Below are 21080 nucleotides of genomic sequence, written 5' to 3'. Positions count from 1 at the left end.
CCTCTTCACAAGAGTAGTGGAACTGTGTGATCACAGTGGACCTTCTAATACGTTACTCTACAAAGAGCTTATAGAAAAAATGGAATGAAGAAAAGCTTCCATTCACCCGATAAACAGAAAGAATTCGGATCTATGGCGGTTTTTACCAGGGCTGAGTCTGCCAACGGAGCCCGCATGTTCATCCTTTGATACACATGAGCAGGGCCCCCTGCATGCTAAGGTCCACGGCCCACCCCACCCCTACAGTCTTTTGTTAATGAGCCATGAACAAACCATACACAGAAAGCAGCTTCTTTTTTTCTTCAATTTAATTGAAGTTACTTAGAAAAATAATCAGGCTTGAATGGCTTTTCCTGGAGGAAGGTTCATGAACATTTTCACGCTTTTGTTGGCAATGTGGAATTCAGCTTTCTTTAACAGTACAGCAAGATACAGGGAGCGTTTTCTACAACAGGCCCTCTACTGCATACAAATATGTAAAAAAAGAAAATCACACTCCACAAAGATGTGAAATTACATGTCCATATGCCATACTGAGCATGCTCATAAGAAAGTAGTATGGGCAGCTCCTTCTGGACCTAACAAAGTATAGCAGACTGACATTTGCCTGTTATCAGCCAAGGGTCAAGCGGATTCTAGAAGGCCTTGTTGCCTGTAGGGTTCTAACTGGTTGTGATGGAAAAAGGTTGGAGGAAATGCTGGTGGTGGGAACTTGGGGGAGTGATGTGGTCAGTCCTGCTGACATAGAAGTGGGCGAGGAAGGGATTTGGTCACTGGGATTGCACAGAATGGGGCAGCTGAGATTGTGTGTGTGTGTCTGTATGTGTGTGTGTATGTAGGGGAGGACTGGCTAGGAAAGCAAGCAGAGTCTCTCGGCTTCTTCTGCCAACTCTATCTCAGCGCTGATCGAGACCCCACCAGCCAAGCATTTGTGGGACCCACACACTTTGTTCTGGAGCTTTCTAGTAGCCAGGATTAGACCCCTCTGCTTCATGCTTTTGCCACCAGGTGAACTGGTGCAACTGAAGTTTCCACTGCCCGCTGCTCTCCTGTGGCATCCACATCCTGAATAGGCAGGAGGGTGCAGCTCACCTGGTGCACAGGGAGGAGGAGGAACGTCCCCTCTGAGACACTACAGGTCAGCAGACCACCTTCTTCCCAGACCAGCTGGGGAGGGCAGGGAGGCGGGGTCTGGAGGAGCTGCGGGAATCATCTAGAGCTTTCGAACCAAAGGGATAAAGTAAGCAGGAATGTCCTTGCAAATTCTGCCCTGGCTGTACCTGGTCTTTAAAACACAGCAGCACCTTTGAGAAGTGGCTGGGAGATTGAACGCCTGCCTGTACTTTTCTCCAGCTAAGCATGCATAGAAAGTAGTTTCAAATATTCCTCTTTAAAAAACACAAACTTTCATTTTCCAGGCACACTTCACCAGTGGATTTCTTTAACCAAGGACACAGAATTTCTACATTCTGCAAAAAACAGTTGAATCCATTTTTTTTTTTTAAGTTTCAATGCCATTAGAAAAGAAAATGTGAACACAAAGCAAAACACGGGGAGAAAGAGTCCCTCATTCCGGAAATCTATTGATGTCATGTCCCCTGAAGGACAATCTTTCTCACTTAAGAGAGAGAAGCCGGATGAAAGAAGGCCATCTTCACATGACAGTGAGCTGGCTTGTATAACTGATCAAAGATGGACATAGAAATGCAAAGCAACATGAATTTCCATTGAAAATCCCCCAAAAAGCACAGGGAACGATTCCAAACTATGAAACTGAAGAAACACTCATCAAGAGATCATCTGTTCCCACTGAGCACCCTTTTGAGCTTGAGGAGGAGGGAGCCACCCTGGGCCCTATACCCTACTCGCCCTCTCCTCTCTTTCTTCTGTCCACACCACCCAAGACTTCCTCCACTCCCTCTGGGAGGGATGGAATCGTAGTCCATGGCAGTATCCAGGATTAGAACCATTGCACTTAAGTAAAAGCTTAATTCATTTAATAAAGTACCTCTTGCTATATAAACCAGATGGAGACTGTGGTGCTAGTTTGTATTTTTTTTTAATGGAAGGGTGTTGGGGTGGCAGTTTTTATCCTCAACGACCTCAGATATGCTAACTCAGCTTAAGCAAAGTATACTTGGTGGAACCCTAGCTCTGTGGGGTGATCTGCAAAATAAAGTATCCTGGTCATGTACGTTCAGGAAATGCTACAGACTCAAGGATTAGTTTTGGGGATTCACCATGCACAGCACACATTCAAGGCTCTGAAAAGTCCTACAGAAAGGAAATTGACTTAACTTTGTTTCTTAAGGATATTTGACCACAAAACCCTTAGTTTGCATCACACCAACCTGATGCCTCCTGGAACCTGTGTTCTGTAGAGTACGTATTAGAAAATGTTGGACAACCTGTTTCGTTATCAGAAGTCCCATTTCTGAGGACAGTGTTCCCTGCCTGGAAATAAGGTCCAGATTCTCAATTCCAGGGACAGCCAAGGTCTGTCACTCTACCTGGTAAAACACACTGCATAAATCTCCATCCATCAAGGGTATAGTTGCTGTGCCCTTCACAAAGGGGAGAGAGCTCGGAAGAAGGTACACAACGTTTTATAAATAGCTCCAGCTAACTTCTCCGGCCCACATCTCACTCATGTTAAAGAAAATAATTTCCCTGGTGAGATGTTGCAGCTGCTGCCCACTGAGCTTGCTGTGAGCTTTACAATACAATCTTAATAGTTTCTGTGAATAAATTATTCAATTTTTGTTTGTTTAGAATATCCTCACCCCTTCACTATATACTGCATCAAAAACAAAACAAAAGGCAAAACTTACCCACACCCCATCCCACCCTCCCCTATTATTAAAACTATTATTATTATTATATACAGTATCTGCTACCAACTCATTCACTAGCTGTAAGAGGGATGTGGCTCAAACTTCAACCGAGAAGCATCAGCAATGGCTGGAAATGAGAAACGTGTTTAGATGTTAATTGGCAAGGAACAGGAAATGAAGTTTCCAGGCGTCCAGAGGAAATGGGGCATGGATTAACAGCATGGAAGGCTGTCTTTGCTGCTCATGCATGGCAGTTACCAAGGTGCTGATGGTCTTTCAGCCTCTGGAGGATGTGGGAGAGTGTGCATGTGCCTATGTGTACAAATGGTCCACCTCTGACCTTCATGAGGGGCAAAAACCATTGCAAATCCCCAAATGTACGAGTCTCACCTTGGCATTTCACACTTGTACGTGGCAAGCAGTAGAAGACAACACTTCTAAACGGGGATGTGGTGCTAGGCTGGATGGAGATGACAGTAGGAGGCACTTGAGGAGTGTTTCCCTTTCCTCGCCCAAGGCAGACATTGCTAATCACATTGCACTCTTCCACACTGCGCCTGGAGAATCCATTCTGGGGCTTAAAGGCAGACATTACCCATCAATTGGAGCAGGCACATGATAGGAAACATTTTTTTAGCATCTTTTCTGTTGGGCAATGAGCTTGGGATCACTCATGAAGATAAAGTGGCCTGCTCCGAATGTGAGGTTTTCAAATTTGGGCCATAGAAAAATGAAAATGTGTAGGGGTCATGGACCCTCTGGTGTTGCTCATGAATAGTCCAAACCTCATGTCAAGTCCATGAATATCAGGGGTTTGCTAATTGTCGAGCTGGATGCTCTATGTCACATTAAAGCTTTTTGAGGGCCAAGACTATTGGGTTTGTTCAACACTCTATCTTCAGGGCCTAGTATATAGTAGATGCTCAATAAATACTTGTCGAATATAAAGCAACAGCCACTTCACCTTCACCACGACTGGCACTGCCAGTTTAAAATTCCTGTTAAAAAAGCCTATTGTATCAGATTGCTATTTCTGGTGAAAAATTGCTACAATCAACTTTCTCCTTGGGTTAAAAAAAAATAACATTTCTTTAGTGCAAGGGACTTTCAGGTCAATTGGAATTGGTTTGGAATGACTCCCTTGCAAAGATGCCTCTAAGTGCAATAGCAACCTACTTATTTCTAGCAGAAATTCAAGAATGGTGGCATCCGTACACATGACAATGGCTGTTATCACATGACTCCATGAGAGGTTAGTAAGGAGAACATTCATGCCCCCAAATGAGCTGTAGCAAGCAAAGCAGGAAAGAGAGATTTCTTCTGGAAAGACGTCAGAATTTTGCTGCCACAAAAAGAAATAATGAGACCATGTTTAAATAACTATAAATAATATTAATTAGAATTTATGGAATGCACAATTCATGGAATTCACCAGAACACAAGGAAACCTTTGAGACAGTGTTGCAGTATTCACTTCTACAGACAAGGACGACCCATCCTATTTCCCCTGCAAAGACAGCTGTCCTTCCCTACGAAGGATTTTAAATAATTCTCGCTATGCTGCTCGCAGCATCATCCCCAAAGAAATATTAATTTACAAAATAACCCAATATCCATATAATTCTTTTGACAAATAAAAATCTTAAATTAAAAAGCATGATTCTCTCCCTCTCCCCACCCCCTTTATTCCAATTTCAGGTAGCTTGGCACTGAGTAATTGAACATTAAAAAATCGAGTTTGTAGACTTCATACAGCTGCGTTTGGTGCTCTGAGCTGATGTTCTGGAAGAATTCTGTGGTCATTTCATCAGTAGTTCTCGTAGACTTTGCATAGGTGGGGAACTTCAGGTAGCTGCCCACTCCTGCCAGCTGCAGGACGTAATTAGAATCCTCTTCCAGTGTCTCGTACTTGCCCACGAGGTCATAGTGGATGTGGCAGGGGTGGCAGAGTGAGTAGACGGTTTGCCAGTGTTCGTTGAAAGGCTCCTCCCGCTGGGTGTGTGGGTCGATGAGATAGGCCACAAACTCCTCGAATTTGACATCGTCCCCTTTGCGCAGGGCCTCCTGCGTGGCGTTCTTCCGCTGGCGTTTGATGATCTTGGTGCCGTACCGCTTGTGGAAGGAGATGTTGTACTTCTGGGTGAACTTGTTGCGGTAGGCGGACACCAGCCTCTCGAAGGGCTCCCGGACAAACAGGAACTTCATGTAGCTTTTCAAGCGGTGGTTGATTTCTGGGATGCTGTACTGGTTCAGGGTCTTCAGGTTGGCGGAGACGTGCGCCTCGTTGGCCGGGATCTCCATGGGGTCGCTGTACTTCCCCCGCCCGGTCAGGACCATCATGAGCCGCTTCCAGTTGGTGCAGGCCACCTTGGGCACGTAGCAGTAGATGAGCTCGTGGTCCTCATCCACCACCAAGTGCTTCAGGTCGTTGGGGGTCAGCACCCTCCGCTTACGGCTTGTGGCGCTGTTGGCTCGGCACGTGTCTGTCACCTGGTCCCGCCGCATCTGGTGCAGGACAGCAGTGTTTGAGAGCTCCAGCTGCAGAGGGGACACAAGAGGAATAAGAACTCAGTAACTGCCTGAAACATTTCCACTTGGCTACAAGTAGATTATAAATCCACCCATTCAAATACGTATCTAAGCTGGGTGCAGTGGCTCATGCCTTTAATCCCAGCACTCTGGGAAGCTGAGGCAGGAGGATTGCTTGAGGCCACAAGTTCAAGACCAGCCCGGGCAACATAGTGAGACCCCATCTCTAAAAACATTAAAAAATTAGGTAGGCATGGTGGCGTACACCTGACATCCCAACTACTTGGGAGGCTGAAGCAGGAGAATCTCACTTAAGCCCCAGAGTTCAAGGTCACATTGAGGTATGACTGTGCCACTGTGCTCTAACTTGGGTGACAGAGCAAGACCCTGTCTCTAAAACACACACACACACACACACACACCACACTGATCCAGACCTCATGATGTATAAAGCACTCTGCTCAGCACTGCTAAGAGACATAAGACATAACCTTAATCACTCATAGTCTAGGAGGTGCCAGGGCAGAGAGCCATCAGCCTCAATGGAGGGCAAAGGGAAATGCTTGGGAAGATGTGTGTTCCTCTGAATTCGAAGAGCAACAGTTTCTCCCCAAAGGCCATTCATTCCCAGTCCAAACCAGAGCTCACAGTCCACCTAGAACAGGAAACAGGAGGACACTCTGCCCTGCTCTGCCACCGCCTGCATCTCCAGCACCCAGAGACTCAGAGACCTTCACGGAGTGGTGGCACCCTATTGTCGGCTTCCTGCCTTACCTCCTCCACCACTCATGAAAGTTCAGTGTGGTCCTTCTTTTATATAAATGGAATAATATTAATTGTGATGAAAGTGATAGAAAAACTGGGGGCACAGGGCTATGGAATAGTTGCTCTGGAGCCACAGATGAGTTGGTAGCCTGGTGGCCTCCTTGCCTTAGGAACCAAGGCCCCATTCATACACTGGTCTTTTGGGGTTCTCCATAGCCCAGTGCCAACCTGCTTTTCCAGCCTGATTCCTACTCCTCACCCCTTCATAACCAAAGGAGGCTCCCGAGAAACCAATGATTCACTTTTTGCCACAAGCATTCCTTAGGCTGGGCACATCTGGGATTCTCCCTTCTCAATCTCTGCTGGTGCGAAGTTGACAATTCTTTTCTTTTCTTTTCTCTTTTCTTTTCTTTTTATTCCAGAGTCTCACTCTGTTGCCCAGGTTGGAATGCAGTGGCGCGATCTTAGTTCATTGCAACCTCCGCCTCCAGAGTTCAAGCAATTCTCCTGCCTCAGCCTCCCGAGTAGTTGGGATTACAGGCATGCACCACCATGCCCTGCTAATTTTTATATTTTTAGTGGAGATGGGGTTTCACTATGTTGGCCAGGCTGGTCTTGAACTCCTGACCTCAGGTGATCGGCCAGCTTCAGTCTCCCAAAGCGCTGGGACTGCAGGGGTGAGCCACTGTGCCTGGCCCCAAACTTGACAATTCTTCATGGCCCCACACACTCCCTGCCACACTAGTGGAAGAATCATTCCCTCTACTGAACACCCACAACACTGAGTGTGCTTCATAGCACAACCCTCCTGTCTACTTCATTCTTGGTTTTCTTAACTCCTGTGGCCACTTGCTTCACAGGAACTCAGAGCCCCAGAGTCACTGCCTCCTCCAGGCCAGACTGTGGGTGACTTTGAGCCCTGAGAATGCAGCCATATCCATGAAATCCTCCAATCACCTGGACAGCCAAGTCAGTAGAGCCTAGGACTTGAGTGCAACCCAATTATCTGCCCCTGCTCCTCCAACTTTGAACCTCAGTCTGCACAATTTATATTAAAAGGTACATAGGGCCATTGGGATGGGCCTAAATTAGGGCCACTGATGAGTTTGCTGGGGACCTGAGGGGCATCATGGTAGCCACCAGGGAGAAGCCATTGCACCCTGCATTAAGTTCCACGTCCATCTCCTCTCATGGTCCCCAGGACAAAGGATGGTGATGGTCACCGTGACAACAGCAGACAGTGTGACTAAGGATTTACTCTGTAGGAGGCACCTTCACAGGTGATTTAAATACATTATGTTTAATCTTCCCAGAAATACTCTGAACTACAACATGCCATCGCCACTAAAAATTTTTATACTCAAGGGAGGAAGCAAACCAAGACAGAGTACTAACGCTTTGCAAGGTCTGTGTGTGAAGAGTATGGTGATTCTCTCACTGCTTTAACCTCACAAATAACTGGTGGAAATCTGGAAAGAGTTGTTAGTATCCCCTGATGTGCATTCCCCTTTGAAATCTGACATCGACACTCCTCCCATCAAGAAATAGAGACTATTTCTCCAGCTCTTTGAATGGGGGCTGGCTGTGACTTGCTCTGATGAGTAGAATGTGGTAGAAGCAATGATGAACATGTTCTGAAGCCTATTAGGAAGGTCTGCAGTTCCTAGCCTTCACGCTGTTGGAACGCTGCCCTGAGACAGTCATGCTATGGAAAGACCTGTCCAGCCTCCTGGAGGATGAAGACTGGGGCACTGCAGACCAGCACCAACTCCCAGCCACCACTGACCAAAGTGGTGTGAATGATCCCAGGAGAGACCAGCAGACCTGCTCAATTACCTACCCACAGAGCTGTGGCAGATGACATATCAGTGCTGTGTTAAGTCACTAAGTTTTGGGGCGATTTGTTGCCCAGCAATAAATAACTGAAACAGGAGAGCTGAAAAACAGGAGAGCTAAGGGTCCCAGTCAGGATATGATGCTGAGACCCTCAGCCAGGTTCCAGAGAAGCAAGGCCACCATATATATTTTTGGTTTCCACTTGGTAAAACCAGGTTAGCCTGGAGTTTCCCAAATTGGAAATAACTGGCAAATTACTGACCTCTGGTTATTCACAGACCAAATGGCACCACTCAACAAATTTATCCCGACTATAAAGAGCAGAGCAATAATCTATTTGTGCAAAGAGCCCTGGGTTACTGAACCACGGATCCAGTTTCCATGTTGTTATGACCCAAATATGGGGCCTGGACCTTTCTTGGCCTTTGTTTCCTTGCCTGTGCCATGGAGATCCTCACTCCCATGCCTTGTTAGGCTGGTGTGAGGACTATAAGGTGTGTATTCCATGGCTTGAACACAGTAGATACACAATCAGTAGTATTTCTTCCTTTCCTCCCTCTCTAGGCTGCCCCTGCCTTGCCTGCAGAAAGAGGCAGTTAGATTAACTGACTGCCGGGGTTGTGGCCACCTTTAATGTTGGGTAGAGCCCACTTTCTTCCAGGGTAGCCAACTGGTGGCCATGCACTCTTTTCTGGGTCCCATAGAGAATCTTCCAGAATGTTCTTCCTTAGTGCCTGGACTCTTGTATTGTTTTGTCTTGCTGAGATTTTGCCACAAAGGCTCAATGCCCAGTGGTCATGGGTCCTCCATCAATCCAAATCTCCAGTTATGCTATTTTTTAGTTCTCCAAGTATAAGTGACCCTAGGCATATGCCAAGAAATATCAAAAGCAAGCTGCAGAATTTCCTAATTTTCTCTCCTGCACAATATATATCAGGATGATGATGACACCTAACACTGACTGGGTGAGTGCTCATTGTGAGCCAGGTAACGCTCTTCATGCTTCACACTGACTAACTTCTTCAATGCAATCAGTCATAACGGAGATTATCAGGATCTCCATTTTATAGCTGAGGATCTGTCAGATGCACCAACACATGAATGATAATATGGAAAACGATTTGTGGAGCACTCCTTGTTCATTACCTTGAGGAGAGTCTCCCCACATTTGTAAAGCTGTGGTGGTCTCAGCATTGCATTCTGTCAACGAGGAAACGGGCTGAGACAGACAAAGTGACTGCCCAAGGTAAGTCCTTCTAAGAGAAGCAGAACTGTGACGCGAGCCAGGGGGTGTGACTCAGATCTATGCTTGTCACACCGTTCTGGCATGAAGTCTCTGCCTTACCAAATAGAGATACCACAGAGCAAGAACTCTGTCTTTCCACAATGGTACACCCCCGTGCTTGCAAAAGTGCCAGCCCCACAGGAGATGCTCCATAAGTGTTTGTTGAGTGAATGAATGAATGGCTTAATAATCTCTGTAGGGATACTGGATCTGTAAGCAGGAAAACCCCTCTGTAGTTAAAGAAATTTCCGGGCCAGGCGCGGTGGCTCATGCCTGTAATTCCAGCACTTTGGGTGGCCGCAGCGGGCAGATCACTTGAGGTCAGGAGTTTGAGACCACCTGGCCAACATGGCGAAACCCCATCTCTACTAAAAATACAAAAATTAGCCAGGCATGGTGGCGGGTGCCTGTGATCCCAGCTACTCGGGAGGCTGAGGCAGGAGAATTGCTTTAACCTACTTTTCCTGCCTGATTCCTACTCCTCACCCCTTCATAACCAAAGGGGGGTCCCTTCAGTTAAGGAGGCGGAGGTTGCAGTGAGCTGCGATCGCGGCAGTGCACTCCAGTCTGGGCAACAGAGTGAGACTCTGTCTCAAAAATAAATTAATTAATTAATTAATAAACTAATTAACCGGCCGGGCGCGGTGGCTCAAGCCTGTAATCCCAGCACTTTGGGAGGCCGAGACGGGCGGATCACGAGGTCAGGAGATCGAGACCATCCTGGCTAACACGGTGAAACCCCGTCTCTACTAAAAAAAAAAAAAAAAATACAAAAAACTAGCCGGGCGAGGTGGCGGGCGCCTGTAGTCCCAGCTACTCGGGAGGCTGAGGCAGGAGAATGGCGGGAACCCGGGAGGCGGAGCTTGCAGTGAGCTGAGACCCGGCCACAGCACTCCAGCCTGGGCGACAGAGCGAGACTCCATCTCAAAAAAAAAAAACAAAACAAACAAAAAAAAATAAACTAATTAACTTCCCAATTGTTCATCGATATCATAAAGTTCTTTCATAGAGCTGTACTGGGACAAATAATGTGCCTCCCAAATTCATGTCCACCCAGAACCTCGGAAAGTGATTTGATATGCAAATAGGGTTTTTGCAGATGCAATTAGTTAAGATGAGATTATACTGGATTAGGGTATAATCCAATGGGTGGTGTCCCTATAAGAAGAGAAAGTAGAGATACAGAGACACGCAGGGAGAATGCCACGTGTCTCCACGCAGCATTTGTCTCCATGTGGCATTGACACATCCACGAGAACGATGTGTCTCCAAGCCAAGAAATGCCAAAGACTGCCGGCTGCCACTAGAAGCTGGGAAGAGGCAAGGAAGGATCCATTCCTCCGGAGCCTTCAGAGAGCATGCCCTGCCAGCAGCTTGATTTCAGACTTCTGGCTTCCAGGACTGTGAGAGAATACATTTCTTTAGCTTTAAGCCACTCAGTTTGTGGTAATTTGTTACGATGGCCTCAGGAACCTAACAGAGGAGGTCGATCATTCGAGTGATTACTTTGAGCAAGTTGGTACTAAATTATAAGTTTAAAGAGAAGATAACATCATATAAGAGACTATTTTACATAGAAGAATAAGGACAATGTATTAGGGCACTTGCAGAGTGAGGATAAGATTTTAAATAAGAAGATCTGGGCTTGATCTTGGGCAAGAGCCTTAGCCTTCTGAGTCTCAGTTCCTTTATTCGCAAAATGGGGATCGTACCACCTACCTCGCAGGGGTGGTGACTACAGCAAATAAGGTACATTTCAGCATTCAGTAAATAAGATCAACTCTAGTACAGGATTTGGACAAGGTATGGCACAAAATAGGTGGTTAATACGTAGGCATTCTTTTATCAAAGAAGAAAAAAGAAATCTGAAAAGAACTCCTGGCTAGAAATCTCAAAGACAAATTTCACCAGCTCTGTCATTTTGCTGCAGGTCAGCCCTAGGTCATTGGATTCAATTAATATTTATTTCGAATAGGAAAACTCTGACCTTTGCAATTCATGACTTCTTAGCTGATGTATTCATCACCCTAAGAGAAGCATTCATGGGCCTCTTGGGCTGTTGAACAATGCCATTAAACAAAACAAAACCTGTGCTAAAGGAAATGAAAGGACTAGAAAGGAAACGGGGTCCATCAATTTGGCATTTGCATCACTAAGGACAATTTTGAAGGCAATAAGTTACTAAGATGAGCAGAGAAATAAGGGGATCTCCCCCTCGCCCCCTCCCAAGCTCTTTTCAGTTGGAGACAATTTTCTGGCCACCTGAATCCCCAGGGAGGTAACATGCCAGTTAATACTGCATTCAGAGGCCGGGCGCGGTGGCTCAAGCCTGTAATCCCAGCACTTTGGGAGGCCGAGACGGGCGGATCACAAGGTCAGGAGATCGAGACCATCCTGGCTAACACGGTGAAACCCCGTCTCTACTAAAAAAAAATACAAAAACCTAGCCGGGCGAGGTGGCGGGCGTCTGTAGTCCCAGCTACTCGGGAGGCTGAGGCAGGAGAATGGCGTGAACCCGGGAGGCGGAGCTTGCAGTGAGCTGAGATCCGGCCACTGCACTCCAATCTGGGCGACAAAGCAAGACTCTGTCTCAACAACAAAAAAAAAAAAAAAAAAAAAAAAATACTGCATTCAGGACCACAAAGGCAGGAAAAATGGAAATGACACCAGCATATCATTTTACATTCAGTTGCAGAGGTGGAAAATAACTTAGTGGGGCTTTAAAACTTGGTATTTGAGGTTTCTTTCCCCTCCATTTCCTTCTTCTCCACAGCAGTTTAAGGGGCAAAGGGTGTACCTGCCACGACAAGGCACACACAGTTTCCCCTCAGGAAAACTCTGCGGAAGGGGTCAAGAGAATGCTTCCCAAATCCAAGATGGAAATTCACCTGGGCCTCTAGTATTAATGTTTTTAAAAATACATTTTAATTGGTTTTTCTAATTTTTGAATTTTAGAATAATTTCAGGTGACAGAGTAAGCCGCTTGTCTCGAAAAATAAAAATATTTTCAGACTAGTAGTGATTTAAGTTATTAAAAATAAAATGGTATTAAAATGTGCACAAGCCAGGCACGGTGGCTCACACCTGTAATCCCAACATTTAGGGAGGCCGAGACGAGTGGATCAACTGAGATCAGGAGTTCGAGACCAGCCTGGCCAACATGGCAAAACCCCGTCTCTACTAAAAATACAAAAATTAGCTCGGTGTGGTGGTGGACGCCTGTACTCCCAGCTACTGGAGAGGCTGAGGCAGGGGAAAATCACTTGAACCCGGGAGGCAGAGGTTGCAGTGAACTGAGATTGCACCATTGCACTCTAGCCTGGGTGACACAGCGAAACTCCGTCTCAAAAAAAAAAAAAAAAAAGGGCAGAAATATAAAACCAGGTGCACAACTACAAGTCCAAAATAAACATAAACATTCAAATGCACAACATTAACATGAGGGATGATGTTGTTTTACTGGAACTAAAGCCCTGCCTGAAACCACACAGATGCTCGCTGACGGCTGTGGGTCAGGGTGTTTGCAGTAGAGCTTCCCTCTTCTCCTGTGCTGCATGAGGACTCGGTTTCCTAACCACTTCCCCCTTCCTAGTTACTAGGAAACTCAGCATGCTGGAATCTCATTTGACCTTTACTTGGTAAAAGCTCATCATGTGTATATTTTCCTTTTCTGCTCATTTCCAATTAGCCCAAGACAATAATGAAGCTACATGGAACCCCCAAGAGCATCAATGAACACAGGCACCACGACTTCACATGGCAGAACTCGGTGATCTGGGGCAGACCTGATGATCCAGAAATGGATAATCATTTTTCAAAAGATTATCACTAAAATAAAAAATGCTCCATTAATGAAGTTCTTCTATGGAACTCTAGACCTCTGGGGGTTCTATCTGTGGACTTCTTGAACCTTGGTTTATGAAACCTGGATTAAGAACAGCCCTGGACAGGCCAGAGGGAAGAGAGGAATTCTTTACTATCGTGTCAAAATGGGGCAGGAGAGATTTCTGGGGTGTTCCAGAAATGTCCACATTAATTCAGAGGATCGACGGCTTGTTAGAGACTGTGATCAGGAAAACAGCGATTTCTAACGTTAAAAAATGCAGACCTGGTCATGTCACTGCCATGCTCCTCCTGTCTCCAACAGGGCTCAGACGAGCTTTTGTAACTGTCGTAACCCCTCAGCCACTAACACGCTCCCTGAGCACAGTTCCGGAACTACTAATGGGACCAACAGCTCTGGGGACATCAGGAAGACAAGAGAGTGAAGAAGACTCACTCATTAATGAAGAAGAACCTGTTCCCTCATCAGTAAAAGAGAATGCCCAATTTTTCCAACCAAGTTTGATCAGTTTTACAAAGAAAGGACTTGTTGATCTGACAATTATCTGAACTGTGAGCTCCATGTCTTTCTTCCTACACTCCCTTTCTCTCCCCTCTTCTTGTTTGCTTTCTCAAAAGGTTTTGAAGAGACCATAACAAAGGACATATGTGCAGTATGAAATAAAAATAGAAAAAACATATTCTATGAGGGCTGGGATTTAGAATGTCAATTGGTTGTGGGCTCCTAGCAGCAAGGACAAAAGGGGAAATATGATAAAATCTTCTTGCTCTAGTTATCAGAAAAGAGAAACATTCCAGTTGTTTGGAGAGGAACATGCACAGGATTTCAAGGGACTCAGAAAATTCAGTGCCGGAGGGAGGTTCTTGGATTCAGTTTGCCTGTGTTGGGGTATTTAGAGGGTTGCTTTCTTCAGCTGACTGAATAATGCCACGATTCACTTCCACCTAAGGTCAACAGAAAGCTTCAGTATGTAAGGAACACTTTCACATACACCATCCCATTTAAGCAACCCATTGGGACTCTTCCAGAGGCTGCAGAGCCTACTAAAAGAAAGTTTATATTTAGCCGACCAGACCCTACTCCAACCATGCGTCATTCTCTCCTGGGCTGGTTACCCCTGAGTACTAATCATCCTTCATGCCAGTGGTTCTCAAACGAGCCTGCGTGAACATTCTTACCTGGAGGCCTTGTTAGAACGCAGCCTGCTGGGTTCTCCTCCCAGAATTTCTGACTCAGTAGGTCAGACAGGCCTGAGAACCTACATTTCTAGCAAGCCCCCCAAGTGTTTGGGCCACCATAATAAAATACCACAGACCAGGTGGCTTAAACAACAGAGATTTATTTTTTCACAGTTCTGGAGGCTGGAACTTAAAGACTAAGGTGCCGGGTGGGGCTGGTGTTCCCTGAGGCTTCTCTCTTTGGTCTGTAGATGTGCCTTGCTTGCTGCCCCCTCACGCGGCCATCTCTCCCCGGCTCCCCCCCACCACTCCCCCCCTCCTCCCCCCCCGTTTCCCCCCAATTCTCCCTCCACTCCCCCCCCCCCCCCCCTCCTCCCCCCACTCCCCTCCCACTCCCCTCCCACTCCCCTCCCACTCCCCCCACCATGCGGCCCAGGTGTCACTTCCTCCTAATCTCCCCCCTCCCCCCACGCCCCCACCGGGCATGTGCTCCAGGTATCTCTTCCTCTTACAAGGACACCCGTCAGACTGGATCAGGGCCCCACTCGAAAGTCCTCATTTTTCCTCAGTCCCCCATTTAACAGCCCTCTCTCCAAATACAATCACCTTTGGAAGTCCTGGGTGTTGAAAATTCAACATATGAATTTGGGAGGGACACAATTCAATCCACACAACACCAGGAGATGCTGATGCTGCTGGACTGGGCACCAAACTTTGAGAACCACAGTTTTATACTATTTGGAAATGACTGTAATCTAACGTCTTTCACCAATTCACAGCTATACCTAATTACAAAACACAGAACCCAGGTTTGCCATCTGCTGCCGAGAGACTCCTAGATCCACCCCCAGCCCCAGCCTCCGACTCCCTTCATCTCGCTTTGATCTCTCAAAAGTATAAATTAGGTCAGAGGAGGGCTGATTCTAGGAAACCGTGAACATGGCTCCGGGCTCTGGGCTGTGTCCTGCATTCTCGTTTAGATGTCTATTTTTAATTTGGACATTTATAAAAGGCAACCATAATTAGTTTAAGTACCAAATTTAGGGACTGTTTGAAAAAGTCTTTAAAATTTTACTACGTTTCATCTTAAAAGGAAGAGCTGGTTTCCCTTAAATTAAAACATTTCTGCAGCGTTTGCAATTTCCCTCAGACACAGACACCCAAACGGGAGGAAGAGAGGTTGCCCCCTTTGACTGTCTCGGGGTGGGCAGAGTGAGGGGGACATGCAGGGAAATCGACCCAGAGAAATAGGTACATTTGGAAGCACCAAGTGACTGACGGTTTTCTGAATCTGCCTTTAACAACTGTTAGCTTGGGTCTAGCCTCAGTTTCTCCACTTAAAAATCTGCATGCAAAACCCCTTTCAGCATCTCAGTTGCGCTGCCATCATCTGTCTGTTTCAGAACTGGGGGAGGGGGAGGAGTACCCCATGAGCTGATTTGCTCTGATTATATGACATTTCCTTCTGGTAGAGGAATTCCTAAACTCTCATGAAAAGGGCTAGTCATGAAGAATCACTGAAGACACCACATTCACAGCAAAAAAAAGGGTCACATGTTTATACCAGCTACCATATACTGAGCACTTACTATGTACCAGCTACTGTTGATCTTCACATGCTATGAGGTAGGTATCATTAGTATTTTCAACTTGTGGATGAGGAAACTGAGGCACAGGGAGAATAACTGACTTGCTCAAGCTCAGGGAGCTAGGAACTGGGTCTGGGGTTCACGTCCCGGCAGCCTGTGCTCTGAGACCCCGCATGGTGCAGCCTCCTGGGGTCTGGAGACCCACCTGGGAGTTATCAGCTCCTGAGCGGTCACTAGAGGTGTGGGTCTCAACCCTAGTAGCTCACTGGGATCACAGGAGAGCTTTAAACTTGGAGGCCTGAGTCCCACCCCAGAGATCCATTATATTTAATTGCTCCTGGAAATCTGAGGCTACCCGGGTGAGACCCCACTATTTCAGGAGCTCCAATGCCAGGAGCTATAAGCTAAAGCAAAGACCTGGACCGGAGTATTCACTGGCATATGATCTTGGGCCAGTTTCATCTTCCTGGTCCTCAGGTTTAAGATAGGAGACTTTTCATTCAGTAGAGCCAGGGGTCAAAGGTCTAGAAGGCCACAGGTCTCAGACATCTTTGGGTGCATTTTAGAGGAAGCACTAAGAATTACATAATGCTCAAAAACTCTTAAGTTTAGCAAAGAAAGGAGAAAAATATTGGGCCTTTAAAGAAACGATCTGGTCTGGACCTGCTGCAAAATGTAAAGGGTTTAGGAAAGAAGTGATTTCATATTAACTGACATGAACGTTGTCAGGGAAATTGGTTTCTCTGGACTGTAACTTGTCACTAGGGAAGCACCTGTTTGACTGCAAGGAACAACAACCGAATCTCTGCAGAAGCTTTGCCTTCCTTTCCAAGGCAAAAGGAAGAAGGAAAATGCACCGTGGCTGGAAAGCATTTTGAGCCCTGAAGGTGAGGTAGGAGGCTCCGGGTGATGGTGATGGAGGGCCCGGTGTTAGCCTCTGGATCAGCCCCCAGTCAGCCTCAGCTGACACTGGCACAGGTGAGTGATAGTTCTGAGCTCCATTTTAACCTTGGGAGCTTTATAGGCAGAAGAAAATGAATAGAAAGGAAAGTCCAGGATTTGCTGAGCAATGAGAAAGGATTGTTTCACCATAGTGGTTAAAGTTCTTTTGTAGGCAGGATTTACTTTGGGTGACCTGGGTTAGAGTCACAAACTCAAAGGCTCTCCAGAGCCATCAGGAAATAGAAATGAATGGACTCGGCACCTAGAATGGGAATGAACCCAACCACAGTCCCTGGGCCACTGAAGGTAGCTGATGCCACATAGATCTCACGGATACCGTCATTAGGGAATGAGGACCTGGTCTTTCAAGATGTTTCAATTTCTCAAGAGAAGTCAGAATACAAACCCAGAGCCAACATCATACTAAATGGGCAAAAGCTGGAAGCATTCCCCTTGAAAACCAGCACAAGACGGCTGGGTGCGGTGGCTCATGCCTGTAATCCCAGCACTTTGGGAGGCTGAGGCGGGCAGATCACAAGGTCAGGAGATTGAGACCATCCTGGCTAACAGGGTGAAACCCTGTCTCTACTAAAAATAGAAAAATTAGCCGGGTGTGATGGCTGGCGCCTGTAGTCCCAGCTACTAGGGAGAATGGCGTGAACCCGGGAGGCAGAGCTTGCAGTGAGCCAAGATTGTGCCACTGCACTCCAGCCTGGGCAACGGAGCCAGACTCTGTCTCAAAAAAAAAAAAAAAAAAAAGAAAAAAGAACAAAAAGAAAACCAGCACAAGACAAGGATGCCTTCTCTCACCACTCCTATTAAACATAGTATTGGAAATTCTGGCCAGGGCAATCAGGCAAGAGAAAGAAATAAAGGACATCCGAGTAGGAAGAAAGGAAGTCAAACTCCCCTGTTTGCAGATGAGATGGTCCTACATCTAGAATACCCTATTGTCTGAGCCCAAGAGCTTCTTAAGCTGATAAACAACTTCAGCAAAGTCTCAGGATACAAAATCAGTGTACAAAAATCACTAGCACTCTCATACACCAACAATAGTCAAGTCGAGAGCCAAATCAGGAACGAACTCCCATTCACAATGGCCACAAAAATAATAAAATATCTAGGGATAGAGCTAACTAGGGAGGTGAAAGATCTCTACAAGGAGAGCTATAAGCTACTGCTCAAAAAAAAATCAGAGATGACACAAACAAATGGAAAAACATTCCATGCTCATGGATAGGAAGAATCAATATCATTAAAATGGCCGTACTGCCCAAAGCAATTTATAGATTCAATGCTATTCCTATTAAACTACCACTGACATTTTTCACAGTACTAGACAAAACTATTCTATAAATCATATGGAACCAAAAAAGAGCCTGAATAGCCAAGGGAATCCTAAGCAAAAAGAACAAAGCTGGAGGCATCAGCTACCCTACTTAAAGCTATTGTACAGGGCTATAGTAACCAAAACGGTATGGTACTGGAACAAAAACAGACACATAGGCCAATGGAACAGAACAGAGAACCCAGAAATAGGACCACACACCTACAACTATCTGATATTCAGCAAACCTGACAAAAACAAACATTGAGGAAACGATTCCCTATTCAATAAATGGTGCTGGGGGCCAGGCGTGGTGGCTTATGCCTGTAATCCCAGCACTTTGGGAGGCTGAGGCAGGCGGATCACTTGAGGTCAGGAGTTCGAGAACAGCCTGGCCAACATGGCGAAACCCCATCTCTACTAAAAATACAAAAATTACCCAGGCATGGTGATGGGCACCTGTAATCTTAGCTACTTGGGAGGCTGAGGCAGGAGAATTGCTTGAACCCGGGAAGCGGAGGTTACAGTGAGCTGAGATCGTGCCATTGCACTCCAGCCTGGGCAAGAGAGCAAGACTCTGTCTCGAAAAGTAAATAAGTAAATAAACGATGCTAGGATAATTGGCTGTTCATATGCAGAAGATTAAAACTGAATCCCTTTCTTATACCATATACATAAATTAACTCAAGATGGATTAAAGACTTATATGTGAAACCCAAAACTATAAAAACCCTAGAAGACGACCTAGGCAATACCATTCAGGACATATACACGGGAAAGGATTTCATGATGAAGATACCAAAAGCAATTGCAACAAAAGCAAAAATTGACAAGTGGGGTCTAATTTAACTGAAGGGCTTCTGCACAGCAAAAGAAACTATCAACAGAGTAAACAGACAACCTACCGAATGGGAGAAAATTTTTACAAACTACTCATCTGACAAAGGTCTAATATCTATAAGGAACTTAAACAAATTTACAAGAAAAAAACCACCCCATAAAAAAGTGGGCAGAGGATGTAAACAGATAGTTTTCAAAAGAAGACATACATGAGGCCAACAATCACACACAAAAGAGTTCCGCATCACTGATCATTAGAGAAATGCAAATCAAACCCACAATGAGATACCACCTCATACCAGTCAGAATGGCTATTACTAAAAAGTCAAAAATAACAGATGCGGCAAGGTTGCGGAGAAAAAGGAACATTTATACACTGTTGGTGGGAGTGTAAATTAGTTCAGCCATTGTGGAAGACAGCGTGGCAATTCCTCAAAGACCTGAAGACAGAACTACCATTTGACCCAGCAATCCCATTAATGGGTATATACCCAAAGGAATATAAATCATTCTATTATAAAGACACATGCACACGTATGTTCAGTGCAGCACTATTTACAATAGCAAAGACATGGAATCAACCTAAATGCCCAATAATAGTCTGGATAAAGAAAATGTGGTACATATATACCATGGAATACTATGCAGCCATAAAAAAAGAAAGAGATCATGTCTTCGGCTGGGACATGGATGGAACTGAAGACCATTATCCTTAGCAAACGAATGCAGAACAGAAAACCAAATGCCAAATGTTCTCACTTATAAGTGGGAGCTAAATGATGAGAACACATGGACACACAGGGGAACAACACACACAGGGGCCTGTTGGAGGGTGGAAGGTGGGAGGAGGGAGAAGATCAGGAAAAATAACTAATGGGTACTGGTTTAATACCTGGGTGATGACAGAATCTGAAGAACAGGACCCCCCCCCCCCCATGACCCAAGCTCACCTATCTAACAAACCTGCATATGTGCTCCTGAACTTAAAAGTTAGAAAAATGTAAATTAAAAAAAGAGAAGTCAGAATATCAGGTTTCATGTGAAATCTCTGTATTCTTAAATGTTAGCTACAATCATTTTACTGGTGTGGGCTGAACCAACCCTGTCTGGGTTGGCGCCTCCCCCAAGTGTTTGAGGATAGTACGGGGTGCCCTCTTCTGGCTGCTCTCAACCCCCACCACCTCCAGCCCAGCTGCCCCTGCTCAGTTAGTGGAACCTGTGGGTAAATGCAAGAGAAAGACAAGGTGGAACCAGCCAGAATGTGGGAGTCCCTGGGTGCAGTTAGGAAGGCTCGCGCTCAGTGCTGGATAGTAAGAGAAACCTGTGGAACCTCAGCTCTCCCATCCCCTTCCCTGCTTCCCTCTTCTTTGTAGTACTTATCTCCTTAGTTTATCGCAATTTACTTATTTTGCTGGTCTCTCTCTTCTAGAATGTTAACTCTGAGACGGCAGGGAGTTTTCACTAATTTTTGTTCACTGTTGTATTCCCAGTGCTTCACATACAGTGGACACTGAAAGCTTTGTGGAATGCATGAATGACTCTGGGACATTAGGGATTGTTCAGGTCACAAGACGGCCAATGAGGCTGTATGGGCTTCCTGTGCCTAAACCCGCAGCCCCTGTCTCATCTTCTGGTGGAGGTTTTTGGCTTAGAGCCTGTGGCTGCTACACAGGAACTTAGCATCAGCCCTGGGGCTGGAGGCCAAGAGAGAAGAGCGGGAACTCTCGGCCCTGGGTAGAAATGCAACAGCTTTTGACGAGGGAAGGACGCTGGCACTTTCCACCCATCTGGTGAGCCCAAGAAACAAGAGGAGGGGAATCAAATCACGCTGGAGGGGGAGGGCGCCAAGGGCTGCCCAGGAAGGACTTGGTCTGAGGCTACGTGGTACCCCCGGGGCTCCCTTTCAGCCAGGCCAGGTGCAGCTGGAAGGGCCTTACTGACATCTCAGATCAGCTGTTCGGGCTTCCGGAGGCCTGGGCAGGGTGCCGGAGGGGTGCAGGAATAGGAATGGGGCTGCTGCCAAGCTGGACTGCTTTCCGCTGAATGGTGGCCCGGAACAGGAACAATGGTGAGGAAGGGATGCAGCTCCCACACTGCTTGGGAGGCTGAAT

The 21080-nt window shown here is 46.2% G+C and overlaps 1 protein-coding gene across 2 annotated transcripts in view; it reads right to left on the bottom strand.

Annotated features, from left to right (window-relative positions):
* Window positions 1-294: 294 nt before the first annotated feature.
* The window catches only part of CHST11 (carbohydrate sulfotransferase 11), a 310662-nt gene continuing 289876 nt past the window's right edge, over window positions 295-21080 (bottom strand). For both annotated transcript variants that reach the window (XM_025402360.1, XM_025402361.1), the window contains exon 3: window positions 295-5372. In XM_025402360.1, the coding sequence (XP_025258145.1) occupies window positions 4518-5372 (855 nt within the window). In that variant the 3' untranslated portion in view covers window positions 295-4517. The remainder of the gene's footprint in view (window positions 5373-21080) is intronic.

The sequence above is a fragment of the Theropithecus gelada genome, chromosome 11, assembly GCF_003255815.1.
Source record: "Theropithecus gelada isolate Dixy chromosome 11, Tgel_1.0, whole genome shotgun sequence".
In the NCBI taxonomy this organism is placed as follows: domain Eukaryota; kingdom Metazoa; phylum Chordata; class Mammalia; order Primates; family Cercopithecidae; genus Theropithecus; species Theropithecus gelada.
Note: the sequence above shows the minus strand (reverse complement) of the source record. Positions and strands in the feature narration are given on the sequence as shown.